Source organism: Octopus bimaculoides, chromosome 15, assembly GCF_001194135.2.
Source record: "Octopus bimaculoides isolate UCB-OBI-ISO-001 chromosome 15, ASM119413v2, whole genome shotgun sequence".
In the NCBI taxonomy this organism is placed as follows: Eukaryota; Metazoa; Mollusca; class Cephalopoda; order Octopoda; family Octopodidae; genus Octopus; species Octopus bimaculoides.
Window position 1 is genome coordinate 33688509 of NC_068995.1, and position 15390 is coordinate 33703898.

General features: G+C 37.3%; 1 protein-coding gene across 1 annotated transcript in view; it reads right to left on the minus strand.

Annotated features, from left to right (window-relative positions):
• Nucleotides 1-151: 151 nt before the first annotated feature.
• The window catches only part of LOC106872964 (baculoviral IAP repeat-containing protein 3), a 64902-nt gene continuing 49663 nt past the window's right edge, over nt 152-15390 (minus strand). Inside the window, exons 5-7 of the mRNA XM_014920152.2 lie at nt 4504-4629; nt 907-1008; nt 152-705 (exon numbers count right to left, since the gene is read on the minus strand). Of these exons, the coding sequence (XP_014775638.1) occupies nt 551-705; nt 907-1008; nt 4504-4629 (383 nt within the window). The 3' untranslated portion in view covers nt 152-550. The remainder of the gene's footprint in view (nt 706-906; nt 1009-4503; nt 4630-15390) is intronic.

Sequence of the window (15390 nt, forward strand, 5' to 3'; positions counted from 1 at the left end):
TTTCATACACAATAATTTATTCAAATTATGAAATAAATAGTAAAGATTTGAAAATATATTTAATATAGATTAGATTCAGCTATATTCAATTTGACTAACGTTAAATTTTGTACTTTATTTTCTAATCATAATAAAAATTTCAAGAAATATCATTTGGAAAAAAACATTTAATGTGAATAAAACAAAAAATTACAAGATTTAGTGGACCAATGTTATACTTATGTAACAGCAACTTTTACGTTAAATTATATCTGAAGTCATTTTTTAATATCATTTTTTGTAAAAAGGTAGGTTCAAGAAGATCAGACATATACCTCTAATTATTTTAGGGGAAGTTAAAAATCTCAGAATATTCTGTGGATTGATAAAAGTAAATAACATTCCTTTGAACAAAGTCATAAGCAAAGAAACAGGTGGATTAACAAAAAACGAGAAGATGCAATTTTATATCCATAATCATTGTTTAAGTGTATATTCAAGGATTATGTCAGTTCATCAAAATTTACATGTCAGTGTTGAAATTGCTATTTAGCATAGAGACATGCTTTTTTCAGAAAGTAACATCAGCCATACATGACGGACAAACCTTAAACTTTTCTTTACAATATACACAGCAGTTAAAATGTTCACACGGATGTGCATAAAATTTACCTTCCATTTTAAGGCACACTTTACATAATTTGATGAAATTTGCTTCATATGGACCTAAAAAAGAAAGGGAAAATACAGTCTTTTTAGCTTAAAACTATAAAATATTACCTTAATTTTCTGTTTTTCTTTTATTTACTGTAAATGACTAAAATTCAGATAAGTAACTACTGCCTTACTTACCTGATGAGGCTATTAGGATATATTGCAAGTAATTACAGTGCTTATGCAGTGAGTAAAGAGCAGAGAGAAACTTACTTTTAACAGTTGGGTTGCTCATTCTTTCTGAAGCAGCTTCCTCAGCTCCTGGAAGCGTATGAATGAAACAAAATAGTTCTTCTGCGTTAGCATATTCTCTCTCTGAAAGCAATGGAAAGAAGAAAACAACATAATTGGCAATGAAATTAATGTCGAGACAGGCACAAAGCTTACATATCAGTAGGTTGTCTATCTAGTTGTGTATGTGTGATCATCATCATCATCATCATTTAATGTCCGTTTTCCATGGGTTGGACATTTTAGCAGTAGGTGGCCAGCCGAAGAGCTACATGGGCTCCATCTCTGTTTTGGTATGGTTTCTATGGCTGGATACCCTTCCTAATGCCAACCACTTTACAAAGTGTCCTTTTATGCAGCACTGGCACAAGTGCTTCTTATGTGGCACCAGCACACATACATATAGATATATACATGCACACACACAATAAAAGTGTAAACAAGAGAGAGTGGATTGAGCAAAATATGCTTCTTGCATAATACTACAATTGTTTCATCTTCACTTTACCAGCAGATACTTGCTGAAATATTATTATATAATATATTAAATATATTACATTGCATCCGTATTATTTCAGCAATATTGGCAAATGGACAGATATGGTGTTTTCACCCCTTTTACCATAAGAGAGAATTTTTTCTTCCCTGACAACTGCAGTGAATTTGACTTTCGAAGTTGAAGCATGTCACAAGTATATTTTAACTAAGCTAAAGTTCACTTATGCCAAAACTGCTTGTTTCCAAGCCAGCAGTCTAACACTGCAGATCAGTCAATATTGTTAACATTATTTTAGTTAAAGCTATGGTTTTAAATCTGTCCAGAGTTACCTCTCTTTGGCATTTCTTATTGATAACAGCTAAAGAGCTAGAAACACAGAGTCTGGGAATCTGACAGGGGGGCAGTACTAGACAGATATGGTGTTTTTACACACATATATACATATCAAACTGCTGGACCAGGAGATGAAAGTTGCAGAGAGAATCATAGATCAACTAATTAGGAAGAGAGTCAACCTAGATGAGATGCAGTTTAGTTTTGCACCAGGGAGAAGCACAACTGATGCTATCTTCCTAATAAAGCAACTGCAGGAGAAGCATTTGGCAAAAAATAACCTTTGTACTTAGCTTTTGTCGACATGGGAAAAGCCTTTGACAGAGTTCACCATTCTTTTATCTGGTGGTCATTGCAGAAGCTAGGGATAGATGAGGGATTGGTGAGAACTATACAAGGTATGTACAGGAATGTTGTCAGTAAAGTAAAAGTCAGCACTGAGTATAGCAATGAATTAAGTGTACAGGTAGGAGTTCACCAAGCATTGGTTCTCAGACTTCTCTTGTTTATCATTGTCCTCCAGGCCATAACAGATGAATTTAAGCCTAGTTGCCCTCAGAAGCTCTTCTATGCTAATGACCTTGTTCTTATAGCTGAATCTCTACTAGAATTAGAGAAGAAATTTCAGGTGTCAAAGCACAGTCTGGAATTAAAGGGCCTTAGAGTTAATTTAGTGAAAACCAAAGTCCAAGTAAGTAGGAAAGCAGATAAATTCCTAATCCCTTTAGAGAGATGGATCTGTTCAATATGCAGAAAAGGTGAAGGTAGAAATTCCATAGTGTATCCAATGTAAGCTATGGACATAGAAGACGTGCAGCAGTATCACGGGAAGGTTAACAGAGAAAGTAGTCTATGTGTATGACAGGTATATTAAACACAAAGAATGTACAAGAAATAGACTTCCTCAAATGTCTGACAGGATCCTTGAAAGTAGTAGATAGCTTCTGTTACTTAGATAATCACGACGATCAAGATAGCAGTGGAGGAGGATGCTCTGAAAGTGTAGTTGCTAGGATATGAATGACCTGAGCAAAGTTCAGAGAGCTACCTTTGTTGGTAACAAAGGGCCTCTCCATCAGAGTTAAAAGCAGATTGTATGATGCCAGTGTATGGACAGCTATGCTACATGGCAGCAAAGCATGGGCTGTGACTGCAGAGGACATGTGAAGGCTTGAAAGAAATGAAGCCAGGATGCTCCACTGGATGAGTAATGTCAGTGTGCATGTACAATATAGTGTAAATGTTTTAAGAGAAAAATTGTGTGTAAGAGGCATCAGATGTAATATGCAAGAAAGAAGACTACACTGCTATGGTCATGTGATGTGTATGGATGAGGACAGCTGCATAAAGAAGTGGTAATCTCTAATTGTGGAAGGAACCTGTGGAAGAAGTAGACCTAAGAAGGTGTGGGACAAAATGGTGAGAAATGATCTTCAGATGTTGTGCCTCACAGAGGATGTGACAAGGGACCAAGACCAATGGTGATTTGCAGTGCTTGAGAAGATACATCAAGGACAGGCCTGTATGTATGGCTGGCCATCCATACATACAGGCATGTCCTTTATGGCCATAGCCCCTCACATGCATACACTAATCTGTACTCAGTCAAAACTTTTCCACAACCCATCTTCCCAACACCCACTCTCCCTCCTGTGTATCTACACACTTTTCATACCCTCACATATCTACCATACCCCACTCTCACAACCACTCCAATTTCTCTCACCATCATTTGCTACATTAATCTCTTCCCCATCTCTAAACATCAACCCACACACTTTTATGAAACATTGCTCTCTATCTCCTCTGGATCACTTATATTATTGACTGTTTCCTGTGAGCAGGTTTCAATAGATCTCTGTGAGCAGGTTTCAACACACCAAACCAGTTATCAAGCAGTGGTGGTGGACAAACACAGACACAAAGACACACACACATTTCATCAGACCAATCATGAATGAACAATTTGAGATGTTGAAATACCTATTTCATCAGACAAAACTTGATTGGTTGATTTAAGATGATGAAATATTGCATCTGAACTATGCAGCAATGAATAATGTAGTTTATTTTAAATGTATGTTTCTATGATGTAAATGAAATACATGCATACATGTCATGAATTGGAAGTTCTATATAATGCATGAGCTAAAACCCCCAAAATTTCTCATCTTGAAAACTGTACGTGAAGTCAAAAAACTAATTGTATATTTGAAATCAGCATTAAAAACTACACTATGTACACCTTGACATTTGCTTGATGACCAGTGTTATTGTTATTATTATTGTTAAGGTGGTAAGCTGGCAGAATCATTAGCATACTGGGCAAAATGCTTAATGGCATTTCATCTGTCTTTATGTTCTGAGTTCTAATTCCACTGAGGTCAACTTTGCCTTTCATCCTTTCGGGGTTGAAAAATTAAGTACCAGTGAAACACTGGGATCAATGTAATCAACTTATCCCCTCCCCACAAATTTCAGGCTTTGTGTATTCAGTAGAAAGTATTATTATTATTAGTAGCTGGCACAATTGCTAGCATTCCAGGCAAAATGCTTAGTGGCATTTTGTTAATATTTATGTTCTGAGTTCAAATCCCATCAAGGACAAATTTTCTTTCATCCCTTTGGGGATCAATTAAATAAGTACCATTTGAAATCTGGGGTCAATGTAATCAAATTACCCCTCCCCCAAAATTGCTGGCCTTGTGCCAAAGTTTGAAACCATAATTATTATTATATATACAAACCTATACCGTCCATTTTAAGCTTGAAATATGCATAATCAATGAATACTTGTGGATAGCCTTGTTGTTGTAGAGTTCTGATAATAATACCATTTCGTGTTAAGTGGGTAGCAGAAACCTCTTCTGTCGCTGTAAGGATAAGAAAAGACAGGTGTAATCACAACAAATACATTTTATCAATTTTCTTGTAAAAATTAGTTATTCCATTTTCAGCTACAACGCCACAAGATTCTGGGCAACATTTACATTTAGTCATTATTATTTTTAGGAAATACAATTCAAGTTCAAATCCTGCCGAAGATAATTTTCATCCTTCTGGGGAATCAATAAAATAAACACAAGTCAAAAACTAAGGTAGATTCACTTGATCTTATTGTGCAATTCTCTCTATACATTAGAAATCATTCTTCTTATTATTATCATTATTATTATTATTCTTTGTGTCTGGATCTGGTGGCCGCATGTTCAGAGTTCTGTAAGTTTTGCTTAAGGTTTGTCGTTTCATTGTTTGGATTTCTAAATTTTATTGAACTTTTGATGATATAATCCAGCTCACTGCAAGAGAGGTTAGCTGGGGGTGGCGAGAATTTGCTCTTTAAGGGAAAAATTTTGAGTTTTAAAATCAAAATAGTTAATATGGTTGAGAGGGTGAGCAAGAACAACAACAACAAAAGTATAAAGAAGGGAACAGAGGAAAACAGCAGCACCACTACCACGACTACCATCACAAAAGCCAACCAAAGCAACAACAACAACAACAATGAACAAGAAAATAATGAAAAAAGAATTTCTTCATGTATAACACCTGCAAATTTAACCACCAGCTCCAACACTACCATTGCTACCACCGTGTTGAAGAATAGAAATGTTGGAGTTGTCAGAAGAGAACACAAGAGGTGGGGTTGACTAAAGATAAAATGCATCTAACCAGGACTAGCAGAACAGTCCACCTTAACACACCAGGGGAGGTACAAGAGAAAACAAGAAGAAAAACCATCATATACAGATGTATATCTGTCAAGGCAAGAAGACTTGAGAGAGCAATGCAGGCCCAGGTCAAAAAATGCCTGAGACCAGTAGAGAATTTAAAATCCTATGTCACCTGTGACAAAAGCTCTGGCACAGTAAAAGTAAGGTTCTCACTTGAAGAACTGGCCAAAGAAAATGCCATAACAACCTTAAAAAGTGAGGAATTATACATGATTCCTACATACCTCAGTTGGAGAATTGTCAAAGTGAAGGTAGTAGCGGTACTGCCAGAAGTGGACATCTCTTTGCTAGCAGCAGCCATGTTATACAACATAGAGGACAGAGTAAATATTCTATAAGTTCATAAAATTAAGAAAGAAAATTGGTTCGGCACAGGAATGGAACTCTTGTATGCTGATTTCACAACTGCACAAGAGATTCCAGATTTAATTAAATTCCTTGGACAATCAAAATTATTTGTAGCAGTAGAGGGAGGAAAGCCAAGATGCCACATTTTTGGCGAAACAAACCATTTAAAGACTTTCTAGCCCAGGCAAAACAAAGAAAAAAAAACTGTGCTGTTGCAGACACCTCCAACACAACAACAACAATGCCAGCAGATGCAGGTGACCACTAGAGTTGCAAAGACAACAGTAACATCAATCATAGTAGCACCGACAGCGCCAAGAACAACAGTGGAAGCAACAGCAGCAAACAGAACAAAGAGCTCACCAACATCTATGGCTTCCACACACCAGACAGCAGCAAAAACAACAGCAGCAGAATCCACCAAAACAAAAGCTTTATGAATAGAACAACAGCAAAAGGCCCATGAGATTTGTCTCTCCCTTGTTCCGAGCACCCAGAAATGTCCTGTGTGGAGGAGGATGACAAAGAGCCTAAATGGCATAAAGTCACCATGTCAAACAAAAGAAAAAGAAACAGAAACAAAAATACACTAACACCAACACAAGACTTTGGCACACACAATCACACTGAGACACCCTTGAACAAATACCTCCCCCAACAGTAGCCACACCAGTACTGCCAACAACGTCATTCCCCATCACTACTATCACCACCCATCACAAGCACAACCCAACTCACACACACAACTCTCAGAATGCAGATCCCAACACCCGCAACACTCAATCATCAACTACACGGCAATAAACACAAACAAAAAAGAACTAATGGCACACATATATAACTGTACACACATCACAAACACTGATTTTATCACACCAACAAACATACTGATACACATAAAAACAAAATATCTGGAAGGAGTTTGGGCTTGTAGGAAAGATGCCAACAAAAGACTATACAAAGAACTGCTTGTGGAAACATCAACAAATAATTATGGGTACAAAACAACCATCCCCACTTCACTAACAAAATCACCATAAGTGGCTTTTTCTGCTTCTATAGCTTAATCTAACATGGCCTCACTTATGATAGGCAGTATAAATGGGAGTGGCCTGGAGTCACCTTGGAAACAGGGCCGTCTTCTCAACGACCTCAGGTCACTAAGTGTCGATGTGGTGGCCATCAGTGAAACCAAATTTTCCGACCAAAAAGCATTCATGCCCATTTTCAGTGGATACGAGATCTATTTATCTCCATGTAAACCAGGAATGGGAGGTGGAACTGCAGTGTTGTTCTTGAGAGGTCTGGACCTCAACATAAGGACTATTTTCCTGAACCTGGAAGGTGAGCTGGTGGTTCTCGACATAGTACTTCCTTTTCTCCATACATGTTGCAATATTTCGGCTCTTTAATGCTTGATGCAATATTCAACCTCATGCATTCAGTCCATTGAGAGTGTCCCCTCTCATTTTTAGAGTCACTACTATGGAAATTGGAGGCATTGAGACAGATCCCATGCGAAGTAGGACATGGGAGAACCATGTTGGCAATGTAGTTAACATTACCGTCATTGTGTTGAACAGCAGGCACATAGGCTTGGTTGGCACTGCTCTAAAAGAACATGAGGCAGTGACAGGAGTAAAAATTAATCAAGGAAAGTCAGTGGACCTGCAGCTTGGCACCTGGAGAGGCAGGTCCATGTCATCCAATAATGTTGTGGTATGCTGGATAGAGGGACCGGTTAATATGCTCGGGTTCTGGTTTGGTCCAGATCTCCAGGTGGAGAAGAACTGAAACAAGGCGATGAGGAGAGTGGCCAATCTCACCCAAAAATGGGCCAAGAGAAAGCTATCCCTGAAAGGTCAGGCAGAGGCAGTGAATGCACACATCACCTCTGTCATATACTATCACCTAACCATCATGTCCTACCCCAGTTCATATCTGACCAAACTGGAGCACATACTCATCTGATTTCTGTGGAAAGACACATTCCACTGATCAGGCACTCCATTTGCTGTCAACACCTGCTGAATGGAGGGCTGGGCACGCTGTGGCTGCTGATGCATAGACATGCACTAAGGCTGTGACATCTCCAGTGTTTCCTGAATGGTAGCAGGTGTGGTCGCCATTTGTCAGACATGATGTCCCACAGCTTGTCTCTTGCCTGAGCTGCAGTCTGGATCAAGCATAGACTGAGGCAGAGTGCCTGGCACCTAGGATGTCATCAGGTGCTTATAGCTCTCTGCTAGACAGACAATGTGGTCAGTGGAAGTTCCACTCAAGTTTTTTATAGAGGGTTATTGGCAGGTAAGTGCAATGACATTCTTGAGGAAACTCTGAGTATTGATAAGAATGAGTTGGCCGGTCTGTTTCAGAGGACTTTCAGGCTGGGGGCCTATGGATAACTTTCAAAAATTCCTGGCCAAGCAGTGCTACTGGGGGATGCTTTGCTGGTTTGGGATAAACTCTACAGGCATGGAAGTGCCATCAGCCAGGCTTGCAAAAGATGCATGCAATGCAGCAAACATGTCTTGCAAGCCCTCGTGCTGTGTCCAAACACCTGCTGTCACATGTAGGACAGACCCAGCTATTGATTGAGTCCATTGTGAAGACTGTCCTGCTATCTTCCTTTTGCAGGGAAGAGCAGGCAGTGTTTCTTTGTCTGGTGGCCTTAGCAAAAGAGGTTGTGTGGTGGACCTGATTGAAAGGGTTTGAAGTGAGACACTTTCTTCTTCAGCCAATCCCTCATCAACTTTTTCAAGTTCCACTTGAAATGGAATGTGAGGGTAGAAAGGAAAGTACTACCTTCCAGCAATTTTGTCAGAAGGTGGGTGGATGTAACGCAAATGGCCCAAGTGAATGGGCCTACTCTAAGCATGTGCCTGCAGATCAAGGGTAGATGAAGAGGAGAGGGCACTTGCCCTAGAGGTCAGGGTGATCATGGTTTTTGTGAGATTTCTGCAAGCAGCCCTTGGACTTCTCCCTTTTTTGAGGATTTTTAGTTGTTAAAATTTTGTGTTTTACTTTATTTAAACGTTTTGACTCACCCCATCCCCTGAAATTGCTGGCCTTGTGCCAGAATTTAGAGTCATCATCATCATCATGATTATTATTATTATTAAGGAAGAGCAGCAATTCACCAAATGGATAGAGTGTCTTGCAGTATTTACCTCCCTCTATATCTTCAATTCAAACCCCACTGAGATCAACTTTTCCTTTCATTATTAACTCCTCTATAAAATTTGTGGCCACAAAAACTAATGTAAAAAAATTAATTAGTTTTATTCTTATTCTAGTTGGGCAACACCTTCCCCCTAAATTGTAGCTTTTGTGTCAATACTAGAAATCATTATGACTATTATTTCTAGTAGTATCTTGCAGGTAGTCGCAACAAGTGTCTTCAAAGAAGTCCTATCTGCTATTTTTTACAGTAGGCCACTAAATGTTTGCTGAAGGAAGTTCAATCTAGTATCAAGTACTATCTGTATTATTTTGAGACAGGAAATAGCAACAGGTCTCATTGATGGCACTCGAACTTTGAGCCTACTGATTGCTAAGTAAAAATATTACTGCTTATACTACAGACTGTGTCATTTCACCTCATTATGTTCAACATTAAACAAAATAACCTATCCTGTTATCACTAAGTAAGTGACAGATTACCTTGAAGAGTATCTAATTTGAGACAATAAACTGGATAGTACATTGTAGTACAATCAACAATACAATCACTCAGAAAGCAATAAATATGTAGTCGACAGCCTGTCACTCCATAATGTATATGTTTATAATCACGTACAATATTGATAAGCTTTGACACCAGTTCCAAATATTCATCATCACCATCATCATCGTTTAACATCCACTTTCCATGCTAGCATGGATTGGACAATTTGACTGATGACTGGCGAACCAGATGGCTGCACCAAGCTCCAATCTGATCTGGCAGAGTTTCTACAGCTGGATGCCCTTCCTAATGCCAACCACTCTGAGAGTGTAGTGGGTGCTTTTACGTGCCACTGGCATGATATACAATTAGATAAATAAGAAAATCTTTTTATTTTCATCAATTATTAGCACTGAATTTCCACTAATATCATGTAATAACATTTTTATTTATTTATTTTGCCTTTCATCAGTAAGTATTATTTCCTATTTGCTTCTATCTAGAAATCAAAGGAAATGATTACCATTCACTTCAAACTTTGTTGTTGTAACCTGGACATCAATGTTTTGAAACTGACCTATTTTCCATTATGTTTCAGACAGATTCAGCACTGAGTTGCTGAAGAAGAAATATTATAGCAATTATTCTGCTCAATACCACAGATCTGCTTGTCAGTTATTTGATCTTAACCACTTGAGCATGTCCCTTAGTGCAGTAATAGTGGAGGAGCATCATAACCATGAGTTGAGAGGGATTCTTTGAGGTTTGAATAGATATAACAAAAGCAAAGTTTGAAAGAATATATTAGCTATTGTTCATACTTTCTAGAGGTAAGCAAATAGGAAATAACAGGACAAAAATCATGCTACATAGTGTAATCAAAAAATCCAATCAACACAAATATGAACGTATGGAGTCTATCGTTTCTCAGCCAATGAGCATAGCTACCTTTCACATATTTGTACAGTTTTTTCAGTCCTTTCGGCCATAATAAATAGTCTGGATTTCTCTGGTTCAGCTAGCTCCTTATCAAGTAAAGTTGCTCAGCAGAAAGGACAATTCTCTCTTACTCTCCTTCTCATATACATATGTTTAAGAATCATGTCTGTACTTGCACAACTGGAACTCAGTAACACATATACCTTCTCACATCTGATCTAGACACATGAACATTAAGACACACAAACATTATTATGTAACTTCTAATGTTTGCTTTTCCACTCAACTGGACTTTCTTTTTCTTTTCATGTTTTCTATCAACCCATCATAGTCAACTATACTAAATCAACAGAATATAAACTAAACTAATTATAAACACATAACCTATCTCTTATTACATTTATCCATACCAAAATCAAAAAAAAATATTCTACAAATATCATCTGTTGAAAAAACATGACTCTAGTCTATTTTTCCCTCTCAAGTTTGTGGAAATTTTGATGTCCTTCTTGGTAAATTTCCTCATACTAATATTATAGCAGAGTCAAAAAATTCCTAATAAAATGTTTTAGAGCTCGTATGCAAATGATCCCGTGTTTGCTATCAGCGAAAGAATCCAAATACTGAGGAATCGCAATTATACCTATAAACATTATTCTAATTCAATTCCCTTGTAGATCTAATTTTATAGATCTTTTAATTCTACAATCTAACTTCCCAAAACATTCTAAAAGGAGATATAGAGCCCATCTGAATTGCTTTTCAAACTCTGAGTATAAGAATTCTACTATCTTAGCAGCATACATAAATAAACTTAGGGATAGTAACTTGCCTTATGACCTGACATAGTCAATAATTGTGAGGGCTCCTTGATATGGTAATGGTTCTGATAGGTGTACATTGTGTGTAAGGGAATCATGTCTAATCCTTAAATTATATAACGTTAAAATGTTAAATAAGTTTTCAGATGTGATCCCCTCCTGTAGCCATAAATTTCACTCTAGATTTCTAAAAATCTATAAAATTAGATCTACAAGGGAATTGAATTAGAATAATGTTTATAGGTATAATTGTGATTCCCTAGTATTTGGATTCTTCTGCTCATAGCAAACATGTGATCATTTGCATACGAGCTGTAAAACATTTTATTAGGAATTTTTTGACTCTGCTAAATTATTAGTATGATGAAATTTACCAAGGAGGACATCATCCTGATGATGGAGACACTGCTTATATGGAGTATTTAATTTTTAACCATGATCAGTAATGTACCCCTGAAATGACTGTAGATGGAACACCTTCCTATTTTTGGAAACTATTTTATGTTTTTCTTAACCTTGATATCTATCTTATATTCTATATGTATAAGTGATTTTTAGACGATTTAGGCGGTTCACCATTTTAAACGTTGACATTTTTATTCCCATATTTATCAACCTCTCATTCGTTTTGCACCTCCTATATTTATCACGCATAACTCCTTACATGTAAAGTTTATTTAGATGTATTTTTATATTTCTTCTATATTTTTATGTATGTTTGGTTTCATTCTTTATACCCTTGGTGAATCTTTACGCCTGTACATGTATGATTTATGTTGGTGTATATAAATATATATGATTCAACTACTTTGATTAAATATTTTCATTTATGCGTTTGGGAATCTGTTTCACTGCCTAGGATTTGCGTTTTCAATTTTCTCTACTCTGTATTTTTGCATTGGTTCTCTATGAGCACTCCATCAATAGCCCATACATTTTAAAACACAATATCATATATATGTGTGTGTGTGTGTGTGTGTGTGTATTTGTCTCCCCCACCATTGTTTGACAATTGATGTTGGTGTGTTTGCATCCCTGTAACTTAGCTGTTCTTTAGAAGAGATTGATAGAATAAGCACCAGGCTTACAGGCAATAAGTTCAGGGGTTGATTTCTTCGACTAAAGGGCAGTGCTCCAGCATGGCCGCTGTCAAATGACTAAAAGAATAAAAGAATACCAGAAGAATGTTCTGTACCACTAAACCAGAAAGGTTCTTTGAATGTGTATGATGTATTTTAAGGCCAGATAGTAATTCTGATTATGTTTGTGTAACTGAGATATTTTGGTTGGATTATATAGTTATCAGTTTTACACTTCCTTCTATATTCTGTAAGTGTCACAACAAAGAAACATATCTCATGGCACCAGCACACAATTTACAGATGCTTCTATTTTTTATATTTTCCGTGAAGTTTTCACAGGTCTAGCTAGTTATTATCAAGACAGCAAGCTAGTAGAATCATTAGCATTCTATTCATCTTTACATTCTGAGTGCAAATTCCACCAGGGTCAGCTTTGTCTTTCATCCTTTCAGGGTCGAAGAAATAAGAACCAATTGAACACAGGTCGATGTAATCGACTAGCCCCCTCCCCAAAATTTCAGGCTTTATGTCTTTAGTAGAAAGAATTATTATTATTATTATTATTATTATTATTATTATTATTAAGTTGGTGAGATGGCAAAATCATTAGCACGCCAAGAAAAATGCTTTGCAGTATTTTGTCCATCTTTACATTCTGCCAAGGTTGACTTTGCCTGTCATCCTTTCAGGATCAATAAAATAAGTACCAGTTGAGCACTGGGGTCAACATAATCAACTTAACCCCTACCTCAAAACTGCTGGCCTTGTTCCAAAATTTGAAATTGTCATTGTCATCAAAATACTTAGCATTTTGGGCCCATAACATCCTGAGTTCAAATTCTGTAGAGGTTAACTTTGCCTTTTGTCCTTTCAGGTTTGATAAAACAAGTACCAATCAGACACTGGGATCTATAGAATCAACTTTCCTTCTCCAAGTAAAATTGCTGGCCTTGTACCAAAATTAGAAAAAATTATACAAAAGGCAGCAACTTGGCAGAATCATAAGTATGTTGGACAAAATACTCAATGGCATTTCTTCCAACTCTTTATATTCTGAATTAAAATTCTGTCAAGATCAACTCTGCCTTTCATCAATGAGCACTTGGGGTTAGTGTAATTGTCTTCCCCTCCCCTCGAAATTACAGGCCTTGTCCAACATTAGAAAGATTATTGTTGTTGTTGTTGTTGTTATTCTTACAACTGTTGTCAAGTATAGTAAACAGCAGAGCTTTTCTTCACATCCTGATAACAAATGCAAGCAACTTTGCTTGTTTAGGACTCATGAAGATCAATTTTACCTTTCATTCTTCTAGGGGGTCTTTAAAATAAGTACAAGTACTGGAGTTAAATCTCTTATAGCCCTTTTCCAAACAGTGCGGTACTAAACCCAAGTTAGAAATGACGTCACCACTGCCACCACCACCACCACCGCTACCTTTATATATTTTTTTATAAAGGCAGCGAGCTGGCAGAATCATTAGCATGCCAAACGAAATGCTTAGCGACATTTCATCCATCTTTACATTTTGAGCTCAAATTCTGCCAAGGCTGACTTTGCCTTTCATCCTTTCGGGGTCAATAAAATAAGTACCAATTGAGCAATGGTGTCGCTGTAATTGACTTGCCCTCTGCCCCAAAATTACTGGCCTTGTGCCAAAATTTGAAACCATTAATATTCTTTTATTGTGAAAAATCTCAGCTTCATTTTGCTGGGTATGATGGAAAAGTGTCAGTTGTCCACAGCCAGCAGACTAAGGTGACACTTGTTAACTAATCATGCCTTAAGAACTGTGTGGAGTACCTTTGCAGTTCCAAGCAATGATGATTTTTGTAGTTGTCCTATCTGTATATTTGTTCCAATATTTTTGAGCCAAGTTGGTAGTTGGTTACTGATATTTCCAAGTGCGCTAATTATTATCAGTCTCACATCTACTTTCTTCATTGTCTACAAACTGTATATTTCCCACTTCAATTCATCATAGTTGTTCACTTTTCCTTCTTCTTTCTCTTCAATCTTGTTGTCACCAGGACATATTATGTCAATTATCAGGCAAGTTTCTTTTCTGTTCACTATAGCAATGTCAGGTTTTCAGTGTTTAATCTGATGGTCACACTGAATCACTACATCCCATAGGATTCTGCAATCCTCATTCTCAGTAACACCATCTGGGATTTGGTCATACCATGTCTTTGATCTTTCTAGGTAATAATTTCCAAAAAGCTACCAATGCCACATTGTCATGTCGCCTTTTGTAATTAATGCTGTGGTCATGGAGTGTTACTACCTGAGCAGCCTGGTAGATGAAAATGATGCTGAAATTTTTATTATTATTATTATTATTATTATTATTATTATTATCATTATCATTATTATTATTAAGGCAGTAAGCCAGCAAAATCATTAGCACACTGGGCAAAATGCTTAGCAGCATTTCGTTCATCCTGACAGTCCGAGTTCAAATTCTACAGAAATCGACTTTGCCTTTCATCCTTTCAGGGGAGGGGGCGGGTCAATGAAATAAATACCAGTTGAGCACTGGAGTCGATGTAATCCACTAGTCTCCTCCCACCAAATTTCAGGCCTTGTGCCTTTAGTAGAAAGGATTATTATTATCATTGTTGTTGTTATTAGTATTATCATTATGAGTAGCATTTTGGTAAGCCAAGCCTATCAGGATGCAAACCACAGCTTCATGTCCAGAAAATTCACCAATTCAGTTTCTATTTGATTTTTGCATAATTGCAGAGGGGAAGTGATCTACTAACTACTGGTGAGTTCCTTTTTGCGTAAATTCCCCAATTACTTGGGAGGAAAGTTTTATGACATAAATTGTGCATCAATTAATAAAGTTAGTTTTCCTTTCAATAGGTGCAGGAGTGGCTGTGTGGTAAGTAGCTTGCTTACCAACCACATGGTCCTGGGTTCAGTCCCACTGCGTGGCACCTTGGGCAAGTGTCTTCTACTATAGCCTTGGGCCGACCAAAGCCTTGTGAGTGGATTTGGTAGACGGAAACTGAAAGAAGCCCGTCGTATATATGTATA